The sequence below is a fragment of the Octodon degus genome, unplaced genomic scaffold (genome assembly GCF_000260255.1).
Source record: "Octodon degus isolate 3935 unplaced genomic scaffold, OctDeg1.0 scaffold00228, whole genome shotgun sequence".
Classification (NCBI taxonomy): Eukaryota; Metazoa; Chordata; class Mammalia; order Rodentia; family Octodontidae; genus Octodon; species Octodon degus.
Genome location: NW_004524804.1, coordinates 490,671 through 517,926, shown reverse-complemented (window position 1 = coordinate 517,926; position 27,256 = coordinate 490,671). Strand labels below are relative to the sequence as shown.

General features: G+C 48.5%; 1 protein-coding gene across 5 annotated transcripts in view; it reads right to left on the bottom strand.

Annotated features, from left to right (window-relative positions):
• Fnip2 (folliculin interacting protein 2) overlaps positions 1–27,256 on the bottom strand; it is a 72,094-nt gene that overhangs the window by 10,002 nt on the left and 34,836 nt on the right. For all 5 annotated transcript variants that reach the window (XM_023705759.1, XM_023705758.1, XM_023705761.1 and 2 more), the window contains 7 exons: positions 24,889–25,018; positions 17,623–17,824; positions 17,056–17,144; positions 14,092–14,238; positions 13,820–13,989; positions 9,071–10,250; positions 8,181–8,337 (listed from right to left, as the gene is read on the bottom strand). In XM_023705759.1, the coding sequence (XP_023561527.1) occupies positions 8,181–8,337; positions 9,071–10,250; positions 13,820–13,989; positions 14,092–14,238; positions 17,056–17,144; positions 17,623–17,824; positions 24,889–25,018 (2,075 nt within the window). The remainder of the gene's footprint in view (positions 1–8,180; positions 8,338–9,070; positions 10,251–13,819; positions 13,990–14,091; positions 14,239–17,055; positions 17,145–17,622; positions 17,825–24,888; positions 25,019–27,256) is intronic.

The window sequence follows — 27,256 nt, the reverse complement described above, 5'->3', positions numbered from 1 at the left end:
CTGCCTAGCCGGTCCTCCCTCCTGGTTCCCCCTGAGTCTAAGGAGCACTGCCTAGCCAGTCCTCCCTCCTGGTTCCCCCTGAGTCTAAGGAGCCCAGCCTAGCCGGTCCTCCCTCCTGGTTCCCCCTGAGTCTCAGGAGCCCAGCCTAGCCAGTCCTCCCTCCTGGTTCCCCCTGAGTCTCAGGAGCGCCGCCTAGCCAGTCCTCCCTCTTGGTTCCCCCTGAGTCTCAGGAGCGCCGCCTAGCCAGTCCTCCCTCCTGGTTTTGATGTTTATACCCCAGGCAGGGATTCTCATATCACCTGGCTAGAACAATCTAACCCTGAAACCTCCACACAGCTTTGGGATTTGGTTTCTCCTGGGTGACTATTTTCCTCCTCCTGTGCCTCCAACCTGCTTCTTTGTTGCTTCCCAGCTTATGGCTGGAGCTTTTGGGGGTACACTTTAGCTACACATAATGATAACATTCATCATAGGAATTTGCACCTTTCATGATCTATCTTGCTGGTTTCTTTGTCCCCCACCTCCAGCCCCCTCCTCTCCCTTCAACCCCTTTCCCTACTTATTTATAAAAGCTTTATTTCCATTTCTTTTTTCTGTTCTCTAGAGCTTTCACAGAACAGCTCTTTGAAGCTGCAGGTCTAGGCAAAGGGCTCAATTCCCAGTCCTCAGCCGTGGGTGTATGCATGGCTACACCTCTGACCCCAGAGTGAATCTTAGAAACATATCACCTAATTCCTAGGGCTGCAGCCAAAATGAGTTCCAAGAGGGCTGATCTGCGGCAGCCTGCCCTGGGCTGGCTTCTCCTGTTAGGTCCTGAGGAGTCCCTCACAATGGGCTGGGCTGGTAATGACCCAGCACTTCTACAGTGCTGGAGGGGAGGGGTGCCATCCTCACCCCTTCAGTCAAGCAAGCTGCTGGACTCCTCCCACCTTAGACGGAAAAGCTGTCACCCCGGAGTTCTAGCGTATCAAGCTGACTGGTAGCATGGGAAATTACATGACCTTATATATCTATTAGCATTTGTTTATCAGAACTACTTTTCTCTTGGAGACACATTCAAGTTGAGTCACTAAGGTCTAAAGAAGAACTGCACAGAAAGGCAGAGGAAGAGGGAAATTGGCCATTTTGGACTGGGAGGGCTCGCTGGAAGGCTGCAAGGTCTGGGAGCACAGAACACCATGGAGGCCTGGGGGTATAGAGACAGGGCCAGCGAGAGGTCTGGGAGGGACAGGCCTGGCATTCTAGGTGCTTGGAGGCTCGCTGGTCTGACTCCCAAATTTAGCCTTTGCGCCTTGAAGGTCAGAGTTCAGCTCCAGAATGGCTGAGCTGTCAGGCTATGTTCACAGACGGAAGTTGTGGACTAGTGCTCAAGGGCAAAAGGTCAGGAGCACAGAGCTGTAAGAAGATGTATGTGACCTCAAAGTAAAATGACAGACAGTTGAAAGCTTTTTCAAAAACTGCACATATGTCCAACTATCCTGCAGGTAATGAAAAAACTGAGAAAACATCAACTTTGGGGAAAACACTAAAATTGGGCATCTGTCTAACGCTGACACAATACCAAAGACAATGTATGAGAGAGCTAAACTAAGCTTTTATTCACCTTTAGTAGATTAAGAAAAAAAATGGACACAAAGAGTACCCCACTACACCCAAACGCATTACTCTGTCCTGTTTAGAAAGAGGACGGCCACCTGCCAGATCGCTGCAGAAGCAAGCAGGACTCTGCCTGGCTCAGCTTCTCCTGCAGCAGTCACCGCTCACACTTCACTCCCAGCACGGGGCCAGCTGGCCCACACTAACCAGCACTTTCTAGGGAGGGACGGGGCTATGAACAGAGTAGGTCTCCACTTCCTGCTTCAAAGTACCTGTAGCCTGGGAGAAGAAGGCACCTTTGGCTCCCACAGGCACGTGTGAACACTGCATATACAATACAGAGTTCTACTAAACAATTATCGTTCTTAGCTGCAATGGTCTTAGTTCTATTCTGTCTCCCTTAAAAAACAACTGGTCATCCAAACCCAGCCGCAGGTCAGATCTCATCCTTCCAGAAACTCCACATGGAGCTCTCCACCCAAGCCAGTGCTATGCCCAGGCCATGGCCAAAAAAAGCTCCGGGCCTGTTTCCACTGCAGACAGCCTGCAGGGCTGTGCTCCCCAGGGCCCGCACTGTTGGCCTCACTGCCGGGAAACCTACTGGTCTCAAGTGTTGCTGCCCTCAAGTACACTCACTGTTATCAATGTTACTTAAGTAATGATCTGCCCTTTGACAGGACTCCCTGGTTTTTGTTTGTTTGTTTGTTTGTTTGTTTGTTTTCAGAACAGGGGAATTGAACTCAGGCCCTTGCGCTTGCCAGGGATGTGCTTATTCCACTGAGCCATTTCCCCGGCGCCCCTGTTCTTTTGTACTCTTATGGCTGATTATCCTGAATGAATTAATTACGTATTCATGAGCGTACATCACAGCTGAGCTTTTCAAAGCTCTTTATCTTGCTGCTGATTCCTGTAAGATATTTCTGGAGTCAATCTGTTGTTCTCTTAAAATTAAATGGAAGAGGCTGCTGTATCCAACTGTTACTTCATTTTATAGACTATTCTGTAAGATGCTTAAGGCCCTGAAACATAATTTAAAAAAGAAAAAAATGTTAAACGTGGTGCCAATTTTGCCCTGATAATCCTCCACAGCACAATGTGAGATGCTCCTCCCAACAGTGGATGCTTTAGCCCTGAGTGAGCATGTCTGAGTCTGGTTCTAGCTCGGCATCTCCTTCAGGGATTCCTGGGCCTGACACACTGGCCACCAGCCAGGACAGCATTAAGTACCCTGTTACAACTCGCTAAGCTCTAATGGCAACTTCATTGTTAAAAATAATGGTTGTCCGTTGCTGCCATGCTGTCTCTCGGGTGGATGACTGTTCAAAATGAAGGGGGTGGTGAATGAAGGCAGGAGACAGGAAAAGGAATGTTGCGGGACAGCCCTGCTACAAGGTTGTATATAGATTTCTGGACTTATATGTAAATATAAGAATTATATAATTCTTTATGCCTATTTTCAAAATATATTTTAATTTTTTAAATGTTTTTTCATCACATTCTGTAGGGACTTAGAGTTCAACATATCAATACTTGATGAAAAATACCTGTTCCATATTATGCTTAAGATGTTTGATATTCAGACAGATAGTGAGGTTAAGCTTAACAGCCTAGGTTGTAAGGTAATAACAATAAGCTTCTCTTCTGGAGGGTTAATAACCTAAGTTTGCTGACCAAAATTAAAGAAAAAGGAGGGCTGCAAGGAAAGCCAACATTTTGTCCCTAGCCTTCCAAGGTCAATTAAGACTCAGGACATATGAGAACTTGTACTGGAACGTCACGTAACTCAGTAGTGTCCCAAATTTTCTGATCAAGGAGATTATGGGGCCAAACAGGAAAGTAATCGATAATGTAGAGTGTGCCTAAGGAGAGTCACATGGGGAGAAGACACTCTCTCAGGCTTTCACAGAGAGCACATTGGCCAAGCAATGGCCGTGACTCATCCACATGGCTGACACTGACAAAGGTTCCACAATCTGAGGTACAGGATCTCAGGATAAATCCTGAGGGGATTTGACTGGCCTTATCAGATCCAAAAGCTACAACTCTTGTTGCCTAGGTCCTGCTTTATCTTGGTCTTAACCATCCAGCAGAAAAGTATAAAAATGAAGTATAAGAAGTAAAGCCATGCTGTTATGTTGAGCTGTAGGGGACTCAGGTCAGCAATTTCTGACACTGTCAGGTTAAGAGGAAGACCCAATACTATTATGGGCTACTCGACTGTTTTAGAATATTTTGCTGAGTTAACACACCTATAATATTCAAATGATGGAACTAAACAAAAAAGGGGATAGAGATGAATGTCCATTTTGTATCTGTGTATTCAAAGTGGTTAGGATAGATATATAGCTACATTCTCTTAATGAATAGAGGGATTTGTTCTAATAGTATCTGTAAATAGGATATCATGTCTGCATCTTGTACAGCAAAATATCCACTAGGAAGAGAGTATGCAATGTTTTAATTATTGAAACTGTCATACCAATTTGATTTGAAACTGTCTCATTGCTATTTGTGTCTCAATAAAATTATGGGAAAAAAATTTTTAAAAAAGAAATAAAATAAAATAAATGTGCCTAAAGTGAAACTAAATAAATAAATAAAATAATGGTTGTCAGCCAGGCAGATAGCTCAGTGGCATAAGCAACCTGGCTGGTAAGTCCAAGGTCCTAAATTCAATTCCCAGCACAAAAAATTAATTAAATTAAATAATGGTCATTTTGCTCTCCATGTTAAGAACACATTATATTGCTTTATCATTCACAAAACACTTTCACATATGTTAATAACTTACATTTATTGGTTATTTAGTAATGTGCCAGGTGTTACACTAAATATCTGATATGGATTATCTCACAGAATCTGCAAACCAAACCTGTAACACCAGTACTATTCATTTTACAGATCCAGAAATTAAAGAACTTGCCCCCAGGCTACAAAGCCACAAAGCCACTCCAATGGATTGTGTTATACCCATCCCTCTAAATATATCTGTTAGGTTTGTGTCTAGGTGTCCCCACAAAGCCTCATGCCATCACGGAGCTTTTTCAGAGGTGGCTGGATCTACAGTGTGTGATGCTGGGGTTCAGGGCGTGTGATCAATAAATCAGCCCATGGTTGGCCTGGCATAGTTCTGGCTGGGGTTAAGGGTGAGAGCGCTACACCCGCCCTACGGCCGACTGCAGACAACATAAGGGACTGAACGAGTCTCGTCTCCCCACTGCTTGCTGCTTTTCCTGTCTTCTGCCACCATGAACTGTTTCTCCTCTGAAATGCACCACTGTTGTGCCACCCTGCCTTGGAACCAAAACTGAAATCTCTATAAACTGTGCGCTAAATAAACCTTTCCCCTTTTAACTTCGGATGTTGGGTATTTTGTCTCAGCAATAAGCAAAAAGTACTAAGATAAAACATCTGAGGCTTAGAGTTGCCAGTCAATTTATTCAAGATCATCAGTGACCGAGTGGGGTGACAGGACTGGGGCCCAACCATCAGCTCTGCCTCTGCCCCACAGTCAGCCACTCCAACAAGCAGAGGACTCTGGAGCCAAAGATCAGCAGGGTCTTGGGCAGGCACCAATGGCAGTGCAGGCCATGGGTGCTGCCATACCCATTTCCCTCCCTCTCCCTACAAAGAGAACAGGAAGGGGAACAGGCTTTAGGTGTGGCAGGAAAAGCATGAAGCAATATTCCTTAGAGTAATTTAAGGCAGCTGTAGAACCTGCATGCCAGAGTGTAGGGAAAGAGGCCAAATAATAGAGAAGAGGTAGCATACAGACTGATCAAGAACGTGGGTTCAAGTACTTAAAGAATGGAGTCTATATGTCTTTATATGTAAAAATCAGTGAAAAAAAATGAATGATACAAAGTTGGTGTAGCTTTCCTTCACAGGAGACTTGGATAAGAAAAACAAAAAGAGAAGGTCTCACCACTACAAGCCCAAAAATGAATCCTCAGCAAGAAAAACTCCAAACCCATCCCTGTGGCCATAAAGTACATGTCGTGTAAAGCTGAGCTTACAGTACAAGTCAGCAAAGGTCTAGAACACAGATCAACAGCCCAAATCAATTGCTCTGAAAGAGTCATTAAAAATCTTTCTCTAAAGAGAATAGCAAATACGGAAGCCTGGTGAAGTCTGGCATGAACAGTGAAAATTATTCATGCTCAAAAGACGTGTTCTGAAAGCAAGGAATGACAGCATGACTCATCCCAGTCTCTGCCCTCCACTGCTCTTCTCTGCAGCTCCAACTCTGGCCCTGTGCTTGGCTACGGATCTTTGCTTCTTCTCTGGCAATTGTCTCAGAAATTTAAATAATCACTATGCTTTATGGAGCAGTAAATTCAACAGACTTTTTTAAAAAAACAATTTATTTTCAACAAATATTTGTAAATGGAACTTGAAAAGAAAGGTTTTTTTTCTTTAAAAAAAAAAGAAAGAAACCTGCTCCAGAACAGAGTGCCAGTCTGAGACACAGTCTACAGGGAACACTACTTCAAAAGCAAGTTCACTGTGACGATAAAGAACGTGTCAAATGAACGTAAAAACCCACTGACACTAGCTGGAGATGTTCAGAATGGACCGAACTTCTGAAGATGTTCTTAAGAACCTCCACAATTTCCTATGAACATGCAGGCATGGCTGCACTTCACAGCTATCACAATGTAGGTTATCATGCTTAGTGACTTTCAACTTTTCAGGGTGACAGCATAGTTTAAAGAAGAAATACTACAGTGAAAAAACACCCTTCAAAACAAAGGGGGAAAATGAAATGTAGCTTTATGGGGCATGATACCATAAACATGGTTTTGTTTTTTCAAATCTAAGAATTAAAGAGCCAGATGGTCACAATGAAAATCTAACATTGAGATACTGGGGCTTGCCCGCCCACAGAAAGCCTGAGACTTTTCCCTGAATGGTTTCAGGGAGGGCCATCAGTCCCCAGGCTGCACCTCCTTCATGGTCAGCCAGTGGGTGCAGGGCAGTAGGGAAAATCCCCAGCTGACAGGCTCCCTGGGCCCAAGGACAGCTCACGCGGTCTCTCGGTGTCTCTATCAGCAACAGCAGAGAGGTCGTGTGGAAGAGAGGTGCAGGGAGTAACCCCGACAACAGAGGCCGAGAAGCACACACAGGTTTCTCACGCTGCGATACAAACGTAATGTGTGGAAACAAAAGGCATAGAGCCAGGGTGGTGGTGCATGCCTGTAATCCCAGCACTGGGGAGGCTGAGGCAGGAGGCAGGAGGATCACTGCAAATTAAAGGGCAGCCGGGGTACAAAGTGAGTTCAAGGCCAGAATTGAAGCGCAAACACAAAGAGAAACCCTGACTCCAAGGGGGTGAGGAGGGGCGGCTTCCAATTCTCCACCCTACAGCACAGTGGCTATGGGGTCCACAGAGGGCCTGGGCCCTCACACAGGAGGGTGTGCTCTGCCACTAGGAGGGAGCAAGCTGTGCAGCTCCGGAAGACAGAAGCCACTGCACTGCTTCAGCCCGCAGCATCGAGGTCACCTGTTCTGCAGGGCAGGTCTGGCAACATCCCAACAGCCCCAGCTGTGGGCAGCACAGCTCCTCACTCGGGTGGGGGCAGGGATCTGAGTACACCTGCTTTCCAGGTCACCCAAATAGCAGCCTGCTTACGTGTGTCTGATGTATGTTTAGCCTGCAGAGGACGGGCTCGAGAGGAAAAACAAATTCAACGCCTTCTGTTCCACCTTGCCAAAAACCTCACTGAGTAAGGAGGAAGGCCAAATTCCACATTCCCTACTGCAGTGAGGACTCTCCCTATGGCACAAGACACAATGTATTTCTCATACAAAACATCTATCTTTGGGGCCATGGAGACAGCTCAGTAGAGAATGCATCTACTTAGGCAAGTACTAGCATCTGGATTTGATCCCTGGTACCACATGCCTGCGCTGAGTAGGCCAAGACCAGGTGTGGTGGCGCACGCCTGTAATCCCAGCACTGGGGAGGCTGAAAACAGAAGGATCACTAGGAGTCCGAGCTGTGCAGTGAGACCCTGTACCAAATACATTAAAAAACCCCAAAACTATCTTTGCACCTCTGCCCAACAGCAGCTAAGTGGTAAACAGGCCCATGGCCCTGACCACTTCCTTAGTTGCTCAGTTCTTGCTGTTCACAGACCTCAGAAAAGCACTGCATGGAAGCCTTGAGGACTGTCCAGCGAGACTCGGTCATCTCTACATAGCCACCCAAGTGATCTCAGTGACAAGTCAGCCTAAATAAATTACTTCCACGAAGTTATAAGGACCAAATAAAATTAAGCCATGCACATCCCTCAGCCCTCCAAGATGGCCCGTGGCAGTCACCACCTGGGCATCGTCTGTGTGCTGAGCTACCCCTGGACCCCACCACCTGCATCGCTGTGACCTTGCCCTCCGGCTTCCGGCTGGGCTCAGAGGGCAGCAGAGAGGCACTGCGCAGGGCCACTCTGCTTCCTGCACCTCACCCAGCTGTGCTCCTCCAGTCACCCACCTACATCACTAGAACAATCGCTTCCCCAGGTGCCAGTCAGTCTGAACCCTCTGCCAGCCACTTCAGTGGCCGAGGCTCCCGGCTGGTCACTCACATGTACCGCGTGGACCAGATCAGCCAGCAGGCTCTGCTTCAGCTTCTCATCACTGCTGGTCCCATGAAGCACCAGGTCCGGCACGTATGCAGGGCAGTAACCCGCCAGAAGGGAGCGGCCGAAGTTCCTCACACTTGGGTTGCTGATGCTCTGAGACCTAAACGACATCCAGCCATTAAAATGGACGCTTACGAAAATCGTCCCGATTGCACTGCAGAAGGCACACAAATCCTAGTGACACAGCAAATACGGCGGGTTCGCGGTGCTAACTGTCCAAGATTTGGCGGTGAGGCAGCAGCTGGGGAAGAAAAGCGAGTTCTTAAAAACAAAACCGGGCACAGGCTCTCCACAGCTGCTTAGGTCGTTCCTACACCTCACACTGACCACCCCCAGACACTCTGTCAAGGGGTGAGGAAGAAGGAGACCTGGGGGCTGCTGCCAAGGGCCTGGCTGCAGGAGAGGCGTCTGCAAAGGCCTCTCGCCTTGCAAGAGTAGAGCTCTCTCCCTTTTGCTCTCAGCGGGCACAGTGAGCAAAGCACTGACATGGTGGCAGGCAGAGGTGTGGGCACCTACAGCAAGCTGGCGCTAGTCACTGTCTTGGACACAGAGGCCAGGCCTCAGCTGCCACCAGCCCCTAGCTTCCGGTGACGACAGAAGCTCGGTGCCCTGGCCTGCCAGCACCCCCACCCTAATCCTCAGCTGCCACAACGTCAGCAGGTAGAGGCACCAAGGGAGCTCAGCCCTGCTGTGTCTAGAGGTATCCCTGAATGGAGGGCTGGCAGGTCACTGGCACTGCCATGGGGACACTTCTAGTGCTGAGGGAAGGAACACACTGAAGAGCCCACAGCTACCACGTGCCAGCCAGAGACCTCCTAGCTGGCAGGCATTACCTGGGCAGAGGCAGCTCCACTTCTGAGGATGTTTCTGCAATCTCACCATTGTGACTTGGATCTCGTGTGGCTGAAGAGCATGCCTCATCGTCACTGTCGCCCAGAGCGCTGTCAGAGCTGTTGTTTCTGGGAAGGGCTCCTTCAACCCTGAAGGCAGCCTTCCTATTGGCATCCCCATGGGGGACAGCAGCAGCTCCCAGGGGGCCCAGGTCCCGTGGAACACACCTGTCCGCAGCAGGTGCCAGTGCAGGCCCTCCCGAGTCCAGCATCTTTCCCGCTCCTGTGGCAAGGCTGGGGGGTGCCCATGGGCAAGCAGCCTGGCGGAGCTGCCCAGCAACGCCTGTATCCTCAGCAAAGCCCCTGCTGGACTCCCGTCGGTCCCAGGCCTCCGAGGCACCAGCTGCCCCCAAGTGCTGCCCGTAGTCCTTCAGCCTCTCGTCCATGTTTCTAGTGTGGCTTTCACAGTCAGACTCGGGGGACACAGAGCTGCCGATCTGGAAAGTGACTTTTCCTACAGGAGGCCCCTCCCAGGAGTGTCTGTCTGGGCATGGCTGGGCTGTGGACCGCTCCTGTCCTTTCTTGGGCATCTCCTCCCCCATTGTCTGGGGGTCAGCTTTTCTTCCTACCCCTGTAAACTGACAGCAGGGAGGTCCTGAGGTGCCAGCTGGAGGTGCTGCTTCCTTGCTGTCTCTACCCCCACAAAATGCACCCTGCAGGGGCCAGGCATCATCCAGTGGGGGCCCTGGGGACCCTGTGCCACAAGCCTCGGTGCTCTGCTTCAGCCTCCTGTTCCCCTCTCTGTCCGGGCTGGGAACCAGGTCTCTCATGTCAGTGCCATCTGAGGTCCCGGCTGACCCTGGGGGGCCAGGGCCTCCTCTCTTGGCTGTCATGGGTGGTAGCACAGGAGGCACAAGAGCAGGCTCGTTGCTCACCGTGACCACCACGTACTCGGACTCCTCCACCTCTCCCTTCTCGAAGGCAGTAACAATCTTGCTCCCATTGAGAACCTGGTCCCCGTCACTGTGTTTCCCACTCCAGGTCAGTTGGTTCTCTTGTAGCTCAGAGCAACGGAGAAAGTAGGTCAGGACGTACAGAATGCGCTGGACCAAATCCTTGTGCTTCCCCACCACCACGGTGCGGGTCAGCCTCACTGGAGAGCCGATGGCCCCATAGAGGTCACCTGGAGGGCAAAAGCAGACACCAAGATAAAGCCCCTGCGTTAGTATGCACAGACATGTCAGTCTTCCCAAGAGGAAAACTAAGGTTCCCACTCCTAACCCAGAGCCACCGAACTCCAGGAGCAATCCTGGGTCAACTCCCGCATGCCAGTGAGCCCAAGGGAAGGCCCGGCCATCACCGCGGCATGGGGTAGGGAGCTGCGTGATGAGCCCTCCCTGTGCTGTGAGGCGGCCACGGCGCTGCCCAGGAGATCTCTGGGCAGTCCACCAGATAAATGCAACTTCGGGAAACCAGAAGACCCCATTAGGAGCATAAGGAGTTTGGGGGTGAAATCCAAATTCAAGCATTTCAAAACTGATGTGCAGTGAATCAGTTCAACATATTCAGTAAGGCGGTCTGCTTAGAACCTGTTCAATGCACAGACACAACCCAAGCAGCAGCAGTTTAGAAACACAGAATAAAAATCACATCGTCACACATAACGGGTCTGAAATTTTCCTTCACATGAAATACTATGGGGAGAACAGAGTCCTCCTAAGTTGCACCCTGCTAGGCTGGCTGCCAATGGCCCAGGAAGCCATGAGGCACAGCTCAGACAGGAGGATGACGGAGGGGAAAGCGCCACCGGGCCACAGCTGCCACAACAGCGTGAGCAGTGCGTGGTCATCAGGCCACACACAGCACACTGTGATGCCACCGTGGACAGTCTCAGGAAGGACGTGCCGCTGACTGCCAGAAGGCACTGTGCCAAGAGCTGGAGAGTTCTTTCACGTCTCTGCAGAGCCAGGCGGGAGTCAGAAACCATTAAAATGTAACCAGAAAGCTGGAATCCCTTAGATCCCTAAAAGGAAAGGTGACACCGTGACGCACTAGGCAAGGGTCTGAAGCAGATCAAAGAGCACTGCTGGGGCTAGGGAGATAGCTCAGTGATCTAAGCGCCTGCCTGGCAAGCTCAAGGACCAGGGTTCAATCCCCAGTACCACGGGCCACCAGTGGCACACGCCTATAATCCCAGCGCTGGGGAGGCTGAGACAGGAGGATCACTAGGAGTCTGAGCTGTGCAATGAGACCTTGTGTCAGGTAATAAATAAATAAATAAAATAAAGATTTAAAAAAATAAAAAATAAGACAAACTGCTGCTGGGTGAAGGCTGAGGAAATGCCATGAGAACATCCCGAGGGCTCTCTCCCTCGAGGGCTGCGCGGAAGCACATCCTCTGGACGGACATAGCAGCGTTCCCCAGGGTGTGCCTGAGTGCGCTCCCAGGGCAGGGAGGCAGGAACAGTGAGCATCCCCTGCAGAAAGGCCAGGCCCCGCCAGCAGCGGGACTCTGCAACCACGAAACTGATCTAGCACTTAAGGGGTAACTCAGAGTTGTAGCGGGACAAGCTGTAGGAGAAAACTCTCTTACTTTGCTCCTTTCCTTTTCTATATGCTCACTGCTACATGACATCACAGTCGTTTCAGAAATGCATGGGACATTTTTGTTAAATTCCTTCAATATTAATAAAGAAGCAGTGCCATACATCCAAAATCTGCTATAACAGCCACAGGGAAAGCCACCTAGAATGGCAACACTATTTTTAAACAATGTACGTAACTTTCAGTATTGCATAATATGAAAAGAATAAAGAGAAAAAACGAGCAATGTATAGAACTTATAATAAACTATATAAAGCAATGAGAACAATGTGTGGAAACAAGGCTATTGCTTTACGTCATCATGAACTAATACATCCTTAAAATAACAGGCCCAGAATATTAAAGATTTACTGGATCCTGAACATAAAGGCAACTTTTTGAGTTCTGAGTTGGTGTCTTGTTTCCCAAGTGCAAGTTTTTAAAATGAAGATGGGGTTAGATTGCACAGCATCAAGGAGAGCCTTCACAGGACTGGACAGCGCGCCTGGAGGAGGTTAAGATGTGCACGCTGCTCCTTCCCACCTGCTCCATCTCTACCATCACTAGTTCAAACATTTTCTAGTTTCTCTGGTGAAATTTGGCTTGCAGGTTATTTAAATATAGCTAGCCAGGAGTGGGGACGCACATGTACAGTCCCAGCACTCGGCAGGCTGAGGCAAGAGGATTGCCTAGAGCTCCAGGCCAGCCTGGGCTACACAGTGAAGCCCTGTCTCAAAAATAAATAAATAAATATGATGAGGTTTTTTCCTCTTTAAGTGATTTAGTCTCAACATGTCCTAAAAACATGCAATTTAAACTTGGAGAAAACAAATTTCAGACTTTTTACTTCCACTTGTTTAAATCAGTTGCTCCCTCCTCTGAAGAGAACAGCTGCTTCTCTCGAGGTTTCCAGGAGCCTCCTCCCACAGGCCTCAACAGCCCCAGGAGGCCCGCCCCATGCTGCGGCCACGGGCACTGGCTGCACTCCGCATCTCTCAGTGCTGCTCTAGCCCCCGACAGAGGCACAGCAGCATCACAGAGCTCCAGGCCACCAGCCCTGCAGCTGCCCACCTCAGAAACCCTGCTCCTGGGGTGGAGGGGAGTCTGGCCCCGCACCTCCCAGGTGGGTCTCTGAAACAGGAATCAAAATGGAATCATTCTATTACTTGAGGGGCTTTGGGGGGATCCTCCTGCCCCCCTCAGCCTCCTAAGTGCTGGGGTTGCAGGCATGTGTCACACACCCAGTCATTCCACCCCTCTGGAAACTGGACTGGTACTGCAGCAGCAGTGGCGTGCTCCAGCAGCTTACGCTTGCTGACTTGTGTATCCAGTGAAAAGAAAAGGCCGTGCACATAGTATCAAGCACGCAAGTTCCACACTCCATGCCCAGCCCTCTGCTTCACACAGGAGTCCACACTGTTTTACAGAAAGCGCTGTCACTGTCACCGCTGACAGGCAGAAAGACATGCGAGAGCCGGTACCAAGCACAAGGCCCAGGTTCAGACCCGGGGTCACAGGGAGCTGAGGCTGCTTGCAGGGCCCAAAGCACAACAAGCCTAGGCTGACGCGCTCCCTACGACTTCCCTCTTCCCTGTACCCACCACACCAACATCAGCCACAGGTGCAGATCCCCCGTGCATCTGAGAGACTGAGTTTTCCAAGGCTGAGCACCTGTGCCACCCAGGTCCCCGGCACAGATCTGGGGCAGGCACATACTTGCATTTTACTTTGTCACTAGCGTGCATGGGAAGTACACACTCCGCCACAGGAAGCTCATGGCAAGCCCAGGCACTATAGCCAACATCACCTTGAAGCACCTGCACCATTAGGAGGCACACCCAAGGCCAGGAAACACGCGTCACCACTAACTGCGAGGGCACAGCACACGGCTACAATCAGCCAGGTGCTGAGACTCGGACTGCTAACTTCTGCTTTGCCTTGCTTCCTCCTCCCATGCAAGCCCTTCTCCAGGTAGGGATTCTCAGTCAACATCTGCTGTGCTGCTGTCTCCCTTTCTCAGACACCTGACGGCCTGTGGTTACCAGACCTCTCTGGTAACCCTGGATGGGCGCTGCTGGCATCTGACACCCTGAGTTACCGGGCAAGCCCCACACCCCCATCCAGCTCCTCTGCCCCTTCATCTCTCTCCGCAGTCGCCAAGGCACTGACCCAGCTGGGCCCAGAGAGGGTTGTATGGGTGCGTCTTGGCCAGTGCGCTCACTGACTGGGAGGCACGCTTCTCAGAGGAGGCTCTGACGGGCGGGTGGTCCACAGGCACAACGGTCGGCACCCAGGCCAGGTGGTAGGTCAGCACTGCAGTCAGTAGGGCCGCGAAAAACCTCGGAGGAACAGGAGAGAACAGCTGCGTCAGCCCCCAGAGCACAGACATGGCCCACAGGGCAAGTGCGGGCAGGACTGTGAGCCCCGCAGTGGAGGCTCACTGGTTTTTGTTGGTGTGCTCTATGAGCAGCGTGAGCTCCTTGAGGAAGCGCTGGCAGAGCTGGGTTTTTTCCAGGGTGCCTGACGTCATGGAGAGCCACACTGGTTCAACGATCCTTGGCACTGAATACAAATTCCAGATGGTCCCTCTGAAAGAGAAGGGGAGAAAAGGTGTACCAACCCAGGTATAAGGTATTTATTTATTTTTATGTGTCTAGTACAGGGTCGACAGGGTCTACAAGATCTTGCTACATAGATCAAACTCTTAGTGATCCTCCTGTTTCAGCCTCCCAAGTGCTGGGATTATACGTGCACGTCACCATGCCCAGTCTCAATTGCCATCTCAGCGCGTCCCGGGGGTGGGGCTGGCATGGCATGCCAGGGATAGAACCCTGGTCCCTGTGTCTACCTAAGCAGGCGCTTGAATCTGCTGAGCTATCTGGCGGGCCCCAAAGTATTCATTTAAAGAGCAATGTATTTCACAATGCTGTGTGTGACAATCTACAATCACTTAAAAACATTTTAGTTAATTTATATTATTAAATTTTTGCAGTACTGAACCCAAGGTCTTTACGCTAAGCTGTACCCCTAGCCTGTTTTTAAATTTTTGAAACAAGATGTTGCTGAGTTGCTAAACTGCCCAGACTGGGCTCCAACTTATGATCCCCCTACCACAAACCCCAGAGTGTGGAGATTCCAGGTGTGTACCAACATACCTGGCTTAATTTACTGTTTTAACCCACTCATAAAAACTGTATGTATTTGTGCAGTACCACACCATTTTTTATGGTAAGAACACAGAAAGTAAATATATGCTATATGGAAAACATGCCCAGAGGCAACCCACCTCTCCCAATTTATGATTACTGCTTTGGTTCTCTAAGCCAACCACCCTAATCATTTTAGAGGGAAAACCTTTACAAATGGCTTTTTTTAAAAAAACGTATTTAGTACAGGGTCTACAGGGTCTCACTACTAGATCGGACTCATAGTGATCCTCCTGTTTTCAGCCTCCCAAGCTTTGGAATTACAGGCATGCACCACCATGCCCAGTCTCAATCGTAATCTCAGCGTGCCCCAGGGGCAGGGCTTGCATGGCATGCCGGGGATCAAACCCAGTCCCTTGTGTCTGCCTAAGCAGGCACTTTAATCTGCTGAGCAATCTGGCCGGCCCTCAAACGGCTCTTCTTTACTGTACCCAAGACCAATGATATCAACCTTTTAGAGCTTTCAATGATACAAATAGCCCACGCAGCACGCATCACTACCACTGCACCAGACTGTGAGGTAACTACTTCTACAGAGGCCTGGAGAGATTCGGTTACTTGCATATGACAATGGTAAGGCCAGAATGGGAATTCACTGTTTGAGGCCTGTCACAGGCCTCTCTATTCCAAGTTATGGGACTTGGGTGTTTCTACAAAGTGTACACTAACTTACTGAGGATCCCCTCTGGATAAAAGCCAATGCATCTCTGAATTTATAATACATTCACTTTTCACAAATCAGGGTAACCGGGAATTTTCTAACTGAGCTACAAAGAATCAGGGTACAAGAAAATTCTAGCTTTGGAAAAAAAAAATATCTATCTATCTATCTATCTATCTATCTATCTATGTATCTATCTCACACACATACCTCGCCATTAGGTAGCCATGGCAAGCTACAGTCACACAGCATTGTGGTCCACTGCCTAACATGGAGGTGTCACAACACTGACACTGTTCTGTACCATTTCTGGAGGTACTGTTTGTCCTATGTACATGCAGAGAGAAGATTCCTGGCTCCCTATTTTCAGTTTCTCGATCTCTGAAATACTGCACTGCCATGAAGCCCTGAGCCAGGCCCACAGGCACGGGCCAGCTCTGGGTCTACGCACAGTGGAGCACCAGGCAAGCACAGCGCAGCTCCAGAAGGCAGGGGCATCGCCAGGCGCAGCTGCTCACATTCCTCCTGTGTGTGACTTACATCCTGGTCTTTAGATAACGCCTGGTGCATGGCCTGAATACCTTAAATATGGCCCAGAAAAGGGTGGGATTCCATCTGCGTGGTGCTGCTCAGCTCGCCAGCAGCACACGAATGATCTCACTCCTTCAGCACATGAATGATGCAGGGCTCCTTCATCCTGGGCTGCTTAGTGACAGCTCCACTGATAGCACACAACTGCACAGAGTGAGACTCTGCTCCCTGCAGAAGGCCTGGCCCAGCACGATGAGGATCCCACTCCCCAGACCCCACACAGGGCCTCTGAAGCACTTCCCAGTACAACAACCACTGCCAGAGTTGAGGAAATACTGAACGTATTTTGTTTTTTAATGTATTTGGTACAGGGTTTCACCACGCAGCTCGGACTCATAGTGATCCTCCTGTTTTCCACCTCCCCAGAGGGGAGGCTGGGATTATGGGTGTGCACCACTATACCCAGTCTCATTGGCCTGCTCAGTGCGCCCAGGGGCGGGGCCAGCATGGCAAGTGGTGCCAGGGATTGAACTTGTGTAAGCAGGCACTTACTCCACTGAGCTATCTCACTGGCCCAGAAACACTGAATGTAAAAAGCAGGAATGTCCAGTGAGCCAAGACATGGGTCTCCTGCTGTGCAGACTCTTCTTGGGCACTGACCCAGCACCCCTGAACCCAAATGCCCACCTCTGTGAAATGGGGTAGTCAGGCTCACCCTTCAGGTTTTCAAAGGATGACGTGGCTGAATAGACTTATGGACACACCGCAGTACAAACTGTGTCTGTACCAAGGACCGACTGTGGGCAGTAGTGAGGGCCACTTCACACTGGGTTTCTTAATCCTTCACTTCATTTGGTGCATGTTTAGCCTGAAGGGTGGGCTGCCCTGCCAGCCCCAGCCCCTCCTATCTTCCCTTAGATGCTGCTGCCGCTGTTGCTGTTGCTGCTGCCGCTGCCGCTGCTGCTGCTCAGAAAGCCCCACTGGGTTTGCTCAAGTCTGAGCATTACCTGAACTCTCCCAGGGCTTCCATCAGGCGGCTGACATAGAACTGGACACGCAGACTTGATTCTGCTATCTTCCGACAGGAGATCATGGCCTTCGTGGAAAAGAAAGCATGCTGAGGACCTTTCTGAAGAGCAACTCCTTTCTAGCTTGCCTACTGGCCCTCATCAATAAAAATGTTGTCATGAACTGAAAACAGTCATCAGAAAATGGTAATTTCTTTTCCCAAAGCAAAGGGCCATCAGTGGCACTGCCAGGGACAGTGACTTTCTCAGGAAAGTGGCCTGACACCTACTCAAGGGTCCCACCCCATGATACATCTCCATCAGTGCTGGAGGACAATTGCATTACCTTTTCTTAAGTATTTCATACAGGGTCTCACTACACAGCTTGGACTCAGAGTGGTCCTCTTACTTGGGCCACCCCACCGCTGAGATTACAGGCATGCACCATCACACCCAGCCTGGGTGGCCTGCTCAGCGCACTAGCATGTGGTACCAGGGATCCGGCCCCGCACCTGCCTAAGCAGGCGCTTAAGTCCACTGAGCTATCTCACCTGCCCTCCACATTACCTTTTCAACTGCACTCTTCAGCCTGTTCATGTGAGATTCAAACAGAGGAAAATGAGAAAAAAAGAAGTCCTGGAAATTCCGTTGCGCTTCTTCTTTCTCACAGAGGGAAAAGATGATGCTTATGGCAATTTTCTTCCTCCTAACTATGGCTGGATTAGAACTGCAGGCCTCTTCAGCCAAGCTAAATGTCTCATCCACTGACCTGGAAGGGAAACAAGGTGAGAAGTTGCTCAAAGGCAATGAGTTACACTCAAGGTAATTGGCCACAGCAGCAGCCAGTGCTCAAGTTCAGCTATCTTTTACTCATTCTCTTCTGATTCTGTCACGAAAAATTAGAATATCCACCTTCCACATTAGTATCCTAACATGAAAACCAAAATTATTTCCAATGTCCTCAGGTTAGGTTCTCCTCACGCCCTTTCTTCCTCACCACCCTTTCTTCCTCGCCCTCTTCTCATGTCCCATTGGTGAGATTTAGGAGTGCAAAGCATGTGCACTTACAACACAGACCTGCCCTGTGTCCGAAAGACACCAGCAGGTAGGAAAGTCGGACAAGGAACTTCCCACACAGCACTCTGCTGAACATGGGCAGGCTGGGGTCTCACTGGCAACTCACTTTCCCAGGCTTTTTGAGCATTAGCCCTCTAATTAAGTCATGTCATCAGCAGAGGTCACCAGAAAGCCCACAAGCACAAAGCCTCACCCTGTTTTTGTCACAGTCAAACACTGAGAAAATGGAAGATCCTTTTGAGGGACTCTGCTTACATGATAAGCGAGTCACCATGTCCATAAGTTGTGAGCACACACGCAAGCTGCAATCTGTCTTCCAGGCAACCCTCTCGGTGACGGCCTCACCTTACCTCTTATCATTGTGAAAAGCCACTATCACTGCCACAGGGTTACACAGAAAGGGTGAAAATAAAAGGGTCAACTTCCTGCGTTCTACAGAAACAGAAAAGCAAACAATGAACCTCCCGCCAATGCAAGGGCCCCCAGGCACACAGAAGGTAGGCCACGCCTTTTCTCTTCCTCACTGGCCCTCCTACTTCACCTCATGTCTCCACCAAACGCAGGCACACACACACTTCCTCCAGATGTTTTGCATTGCCTTGCTTTGATAGTCCTGGGATTAGACTCCAGAAGTATTGAGGTGTGCTCCTAGCCCTGGGATATTTTTATTTTAAGATGTAGTCTCACTAAGTTGCCCAGACAACTTGAATTTATAGTCCTCCTGCCTCAGCCTGAGTCGTGGGTATTACAGGTGTGTACCACCACATCTGGCCTTGGTTTCTTCTGCCACAACAATCACTTCTGCAGGGTGGAACTTGAGGGGGCTGCCTCCTCCCCTTGGTCTTCTTACTTAATACTCCATTCACAGACTAGACTGTCCCTGTGATTTCCAATGGGCGTCGATGCTAGTAAACATATACATCAAACGTTTTACACCTAAGAAAGTCTTTTTTTTTTAAACCAAGTCCTGCATTTATTTATTTATTTATTTGTGTGTGTGTGTGTGTGTGTATGTGTGTGTGGCCAGCTCAGCCCAACAGGGGGCGGGGCTGGCTGGCATGTGGTGCTGGGGGATTGAACCGCGGTCCCTGTGCTTTGCTAAGCTTGTTCTAAGTGCTTTAGACCACTGAGCCATCTCACCAGCCCCAAGAAAGTTAGTTTTAAAGAAAGGTGCCAGTTCCAGCCTTTGAGATGTGTGCTGCTGTTTCCCTTGCCCTAGCCCAGCTCTCAGCAATGTGAACCCACCCAGGCGCCTGTGAGGCAGCCCCACCGTGCACCTGCAGGTACATTCCTCCAAGTGCTGCCTCTGACAAAGCCCAGGTGCAGTCACAGGTCACACTCCCAAGGGCCTCTAAGAAGCCACACAGTTCACACAATGTCCCATTCTCTTTTTCAGAGTACCTATATTAAAACTTCATTTTCTTGCACAGGTTTATTTCTATTGTCTTAAAAAAGAAAAATTTCTTCTGAGCTTATATCAAAAGACATCCTTGTAAATAATCCTTTCTTCCTTGTTACCTACCATTTCTCCTTTTTCAAAAGTAAAATGAGTAAGGAATTAAAGTTCAACATCAATATTTGATGGAAAATACCTGTTCTATGATATGCCAAAATGTTTGATATTTAGGCAGATAGGGTAAACCGAACTGCATATATTGCAGGTTAATAATAAGCTTCTCTTCTGGAGGGTTAACAACCTAAGTTAGCAGTTCAAAACTGGGAGAAAAGGAAGGGCTGCATGGTTAGCCAACATTCTGGCCCTCGCCTTTCAAGGTCAGTGAAGACTCAGGACATAGGAGAACCTGTACTGTAACAACATGTAACTCAGTTGTGCTCCAAATTTTCTGATCAAGAAGATTACGGAGCCACAGAGGAATGTGTTCGATGATGTAAAGTGAGCCTGGGGAGAGTCACATGGAGAGAAAAAACATTTTCTTAGGTTTTCACAGACAGCAAAGTGGTCAAACAATGGCCGTGATTCATCCTCATGTCTGAAACTGACAAAAGGATGTACAAAGGGCAGTACAGGCCTACAGGATAAATCCTGAGAGTACTTGGCTGATCTTATCAGATACAAAAGTTACATTTCTTGTTATATAGGTCTTGCTATATCTTGGTCTTAACCATCCAGCAGAAAAGTATAAAAACGAGGTATATAAAGTAAAGCCATATTAATACGATGAGCTGTAAAAGGCTCAAGTCAATAACTTCTGAGGATAACCCACTAATATTATAGACTGCTAAACACTGTTAGATTGTTTAGTTGAATTCAAACACCTATAGTATTTAGATGCCAATAGAATATTCACCTCTGACAGATGATTAAAAAAAAGATACAAAGGAAAGATCATTTTGTATTTATATATAGTTAGGATATATTTACAGCTACTTTTGCTTAATTCAATGAGAAGAAAGAGGTGAACTAACAGTGTTTGGACAGGATATCCTGTCTGCTTCTTGTGCTATGGATAACCACTAAGAAGATAACAATGTACAACGTATTGATTATCAAAACTGTCCTATTAATCAAACTGTCTCATTCATATTTATTTCTCAATTTAAAAAAAGAAAAGTAAAATGACCTCCTGAGTCCATTCTCCTTAGGCCACCCCAGTCTGTAACATCAAAAAGACCAGCGATGGACACTGAACTCCTCACTTCCACCCTGTAGCGGCTCTGCTGTCAGTTCTAACTCAGCGGACAGTGCCACCTGCTGCAACTCTCTAAGCCTGTGTAGCTGTAATGCAGTGGATGCTCGCATCTCTTTCCAATACCCTCTGCTCATTCTGAAGCTCCTGAGTGGGAATAAGTTAGGTCATATACAATCTTTCAATATTATTCCCCAATAACAGTGTTTGAAATGTTTCAAAAAAGTGGAAAATACTCCCAAATACTCCACTGTACCTTTACCCTGAGTCACCAGTACTGGGGAGGTTGAGGCAGGAGGACTGCTGAGTTCCAGGTCAGCCTGGACTACATAGTGAGTTCAAAGTCAACCTGGACTACAAAGCAAGACCCTGTCTCAGAAAATCAAAAAGAACATAAAACACAAAGAAACCAAATATATCAAACAGAATTTTTTTACACAGATATGCATTTATGCATATTATACGTACTTAACTATCATAGAGCAAAAGCTGCTTTTTCATTACATATCAATGTATAACTGATTAGAAGACCATTTAGTCTAAGTATTTTATCTGCTTCGAACTTATGCTGGACCTATGCATTACAGGAACACATGAAAATGACAGTTCTGTCGAAGAACAAAACCGCCAAAGAACATCTCAGCAGCAACATTATATATATAGATTGTTCAATTTAATAGCTCCAGTCAGGCCTCAGCTCAAGACCACCCCACTAGAAAATATCAAACTGGAGGCTTCCCGGGACGCCTGGCTCCTCTGGGGTGTCGGCAGCCTGGCCAAGCAGGGCACCCCGGACCCGGGAAGCAAAGCCTGCTGCCCCGCCCAGTGCAGGAGGCCAGTGTGCAGCCGGAGGTCAACGACCGTGGGGTCCTTTCCCTGCATCTCCCTGGGGGCGCTTTTAGTTCCTCTGAGTTTTCTCCCAAAGCCAGGATCAGTATTTCTTGCCGGCCTGTCTTACGTCTCAAGCAGAACCAATTTTCTCACCTACTTCCCAAAAGGGAGGAGCCAAGCACAGCCCTCTCTAATGCAGGCACAAATCTTTATGAGTGCAGTCATCAGCTCAGAGCTTCTGCACACCTGATTCTCAGCCCTGAGCAGGACCGCAGCAAGCGACCTTGCTCTCAGAAGGACGCAGGCTTTGAACAGTGCTCTACGACTGCCACCAGGAATTCATACTACCTCTGAACAGCACGCTGCATATGCAGCTTTAAGCAACTGCAAAGCATGCATGTGAGCAAGGAGCGGGAAGCAGCAGTCTGACCCAAGGTCACACAGCCTACACCAGACACAGTCCCAACATCTGCAGGGGGCGGGACACCAGAGCACCTGGAGGCGGCAGGACGGACAGCAGCAAGAGCAGAAGAGGGGGAGCCCAGAGGGCAGGGACTCTGGATGGGGCTGGGCAGGCGGCCAACCTGCCACCCCCCACCCCCCGCAGCCCTCTCCTAGGAGTCTGCACCAACAGCTCCCTTTCCAGCCCATTCATAGCTACAATTCAGACTTACACAAAACAAAGTGGTGAGGAATTAAATCTTCTTAGAAAAACTTCTATAGGAATCATTTGATCTGAAAGTATTAAAATTTGCATTTTGAAACTTATCAGACATTTATCACAATGTCGTCACAGCCCACAAAGCTCCAGCAATACTGTATCAGCAGACTCTTCTCTAAGTAAAAAAGTCACAAAAATGATTATTTTTGTGATAGATATATAGTTGTATTCTCTTAATGAATAGAATGATTTTTTCTAATGGTGTTTGTAAGTAGGATCACAAGTCTGCATCTTGTACAGCAATTAACCACTAAGAAGAATATATGCAGTGTATTATTTGTTGAAACTGTACTTTCGATTTGATTTGAAACTGTCTCATTGCTATATGTTTATCAATAAAACTTTGAAAAGAAAAAAAAATTAAAAAAATGATTATTTTGCATTTGCCAGCTATACTAATATCATTTTCAATACTGACAGAGCCAAGCTTCTAGAAGTACAAAATGGCCTAATAAGTGAATCTAGTGCCGGGGAGATAGCTCAGTAAAATAAGCACTTGCTTGGCAAGCGCAAGGTCCTGAGTTAATTCCCTGGCACCAAAAAAAAAAAAAAAAAAAAAAAGTGAATCTATACAAAAGCCTGAAAAATCTTATGATACAGCTATCATATTAGGCATAAGTCATTGTATTAAATATTACTACGACACCAAAAATATCTTCTAATTTGCCAGTTTATACTGTTATTATATGTCCTATTATCTCTATGATAGCTTATAAGTTTAAGAGAAAGCTAGCATTTTATTACCGCCAGTACATTTTTCTTGCTCTTTTATCGAGAGGCCTGGCATTCTTACCCTGCGCTGACTCAGCCTGACTGCACCCCAGGCTGGACACCTGGATGCAGGCACCTGGACACAGGGCACCTGGACGCAGGACACCTGGAGCACCTGGACACAGGGCACCTGCAGGCATGTGATCACCAGGGGTGCCACAGTTCCCAGCGCCAGGCCTCAGTGAGTTCCAAGAACTTCAGAGGAGTGGGCTGTTAATATACGGGATTCAGCCTGAGATGTAAATCTGAAGGGATAAAAATGCATCTCGGTGAGAAGCTGATTTTCAGTTACTTTTCTTGTTGATGAGGTAAAATACCTGACACCAACAGATACAGGGGGAAAGGGTTAGCTCAGTGTATAGAGGTCTCAGTCCATAATCAGCTGGCTCCAAGGCGGGGTGGGTTGGCTGAGGGGGAAACAGGTCATGGGATGGAGGACAGCAAACGCAGCAAGACAGAGGGAGAGACATGTCCCCTTCTGTCCTTATACTGTATCCAGTCTACCCGGATTAGGGTGGTGCCAATCCAATCGGGCAACTGATCCAGCAATCACCCTTAATCCCAGCATCACACTAGGAATCAATCACACACTCGAGATTCAGCCACCTCTGAGGAAACCCGAAGGCCCTGAGGCTGTGGGAGGACATCCAGACGCAAACCTTGAAAAAGTGGTTCAGATCCACCTTTTCCAGTATCAAAGCTCTCATAACACGTGGGACGCTGACTGTTGACAGCAGTGACAGTGGCAGCAGTGGCAGCCGTGAGCGAGTCAGACTGACTGGTATTCTACCAGCCCAGTTCCGGCCCAGCCTCCTGATTTGCTGTGCCTCCTTCAATCCTCCCAACTCTGAGGCTGAGATGAAGGAAAGCTGCTCTAGTGCAGCCAAGGAGGCGCCACCTGGAATCCAGGCCGCTTTGTTCTAGCGCACGTCTGGTGCGGCAGACCAGGGCCGGCCTCGCCCCAGCTCTTAATTACTCCATGCAGAGTCCAGCCACCAGGGTCTTCAACTTCTCAGCAGCTGCAACCTGCTCCCAAGGACTGCTAGAAACATGACACTGCCGCCCACTTGTGCCCCCTCCGGTGCTCCCTCTGCCATTCCTTCCATAGGTCCCCACTGGCCACCACCGAGCCCCCTGCTCTGGGCCACAGAGCACCTCAAGCCTCCTGCTGCATCCACCTCGCAGCATCTTCCTCCCTTCCCATCCGCAGAGAGCAGGTGTGTGGCTGAGCGGCCTCTACCTGCGCACAGGGCCCTGTATGGTGATTCAGAGTCAACTGACCACATCGGAGAGACTGCGATGGCTACACTTAAAAATTTCCCTCAAGTTTTGGGGCATAAGAAGAGCTTGTAATCTGCAGGTGTAACATCACATGTGCACCTCGGACCAAACTACACTTTAGATTCAAAGTCAACTGAAATGAAAGCAGAGAATACTTGGTGCCTTCCCCTTTACAGTCATAGCCACCTCTTTAAGAATTTGCATTTTAGAGAGAACATGCTCAAATACGACAGAGAACAGGTCACGTTTTCAACACCTCAATGGGTTACCAAGGGAAACTAATCCCACTGCTTCTAAGGATACACTTGGAAGGTATCCAGTTTAAGAGAGAACATCACTTAATTTAACGCCCAAAGCCAGTTTAAACATGGCACAACTACCCAGAATTTCCCAGTGTCTTCTACATCAGAATTTTTCCTAAGCTTTAATCTGTTCTCTCCTTCAAAGCTTGAACCCGTAAACTTGGAGGCTAAGTGGAGCAGCCAGGGTAGACTCGCGACTCACCTCCGCGGAAAGACGCCGTGCTCCAAGCTTGTGGTCTGGCTCCGGAGCCAGCGGCGCTGGTAGCTGCTGGAGGATGACACAGAGGTGCTGGGGGATGGGAAGGGCGTGATCAGAAGGCTGCTCAGCGAGGCTGTGAGGGCAGAAACGCAAGACAAGAGGGAGATGAACCCAATGCACATTACGACGCACTACTGAACTGCACATTAAAAATGGGAACACAGGAAGTGTGTGTATTTTAACACAATGAAAAACTGAAATACACATTATGCCAAGTAACCTAGATTTTTAGGTCCTAACAGTCATATCCAGCAGGGGGAGACTAGAATCTCTGTCTTACAAAGATTTCCATACAGCCAAAAAAACCCCGCCCTTTATAAATGACAATATTAAATAAGGATCACAAATATGGCAAGTGAAAAATTATCAGATCCCACCTTACAAATACTAAGTTGATAATCGGAGTATAGATTACAGATTCTGATAACGTGGTCCACACAGCATACTTCTGCTTTAACTTGATCCTTAATGCGCATCATGAAGCTTACTTCTGTATTTTTGTCTTTTGACTTTACTCTATATTTTGAGGCAAAATTTCCTCCACATCACATCCTGTGTTCTGACTTCCATTTCCAAACACAAAACTCATCTTTTGTTTGTGAAAGAACAACTTCCAGTTCTATATGTACATTTTACTGTAATTACTTGTTTCGTTTACATGATCTTCTATTCATGGAATACAGGAGTACAGACCGTAGCTCTCATAAAAATAAAATCACTATGATGTACTTTAAGGAACAGGCATGACAGAGGCAAATACCTGAATTGGTGGTCAGAGAATACCCATTCTCCCAAAAACCTCATGACGAAACAAGTATGTTCAACGTGTGTGGCACATGTGTCTGTGTGGCACCCCTGACCCTGCCAGCTAGTGGTGGGAGGCCCCATTTGCAGTGGCTGACACCTGTGTGTCACCTAACAGTGATGATGTGTGTTCACACCCTGAAATCCCAAATCACTTTAAAACACATCAATAAAACCGTTCAAAAGTACACAGTAGTAGTTCTCATACTATCACCTGATGGACAGAGGAAACACTGACACAAGGAAGGAGGACAATGATTTCTCTTGCCAGGGCTTCAACACTTGAAAGAGGAGCGCTCGGCGCCAAGCTGTGCTAGGTGGCGAGGCTCGTGCCACAGTACCATGTTCTGAACCTGAGGTCACCCAGTATCCAAGTTTTCCCAATTGCAGCTCTGCTTTCACCCATCTCTTCTGAGCCAGCTTCCTATTTCTAAACACAGAAGACTACTCAGAACTGGAGAATTTGTGGGAAATTTAGCTAGAAAAAGAATCTCACTACATGTCCCCTCTGCTGGCCTCTTGCTTTCCCAGCTGGCTCAGGCCAACACCCGACTCAAGTCCTTACACAGCAGCTCTGGCTGTCACTTCACATACCTGCTGCTCCACACCCAGACCCACCCTCCTCTCCCCAAAGCCTTGCAGCCTCCCCACCTGAAGCAGCTGCCCATCCTTTCAATTTACATAGATACAGGAAACACAATTAAAATTCCCAGGAAAAAAAAAATACCATGAGGATGTGTGTCCCTGCTGTTCCAACTCAGTCTGGACCTGCACGTGTGGGTGGAGGGCTGCCAAGCCCACGACTCGGCAACCAAGGTCCAGATGGCTCTGGAACAGTGGGCAGCACCACACAGAGGGGCACCCACTATGGGGAAGGTGCAGTGGCAGAGCAGGGAGTCCAAGGGACAAAGGGGCACAGCTTGGGGCTAAAAGTGAAAATGAATATCCCTGGTCCACACTGGTGTAATGACTAAGGAAATAAGCAAAGAAAACAGACACATCTCTGCAGATCAATCCCAAAGAACCACAAGGGTCCTCCACGCTCCACAGGGCAACCCCTGACCACAGAGCCTCCCTCCCGCAAGTGTGGGCACAGACTGGAAGGAACACACCATGGAACAGTGGGCAAAACTAACTGCCACCTCCTCAGCCAGCAAATGTGGCCATCTCCTTGGGCACATGCCACCATGAGAGGAAAATGCCACCACTTCATGATCGCCATCCCAACCTACAGACCCCATCTGATGAGCGAGGCACTGAGTGTACCCTCATAGTGGAATGTCACACAAACACCTACCCAGTACTCTTCAGAGCCATCAGGAACCAAAAGGGATGAGGAAACTAGGAGTGCTGGGGTCTTGGGTGGAAAAGTGAAATTAAGGGAGTGACAGAACCGTGAGCCAAAGCCAACAGCAACACATCAGCTTCAGCAGCGGTCTGCTCTCGTCACAGCAGGCATCTAACGTCAGGATAACATGGCAGACTGGAAGGTTGAAGGGGAACTCTA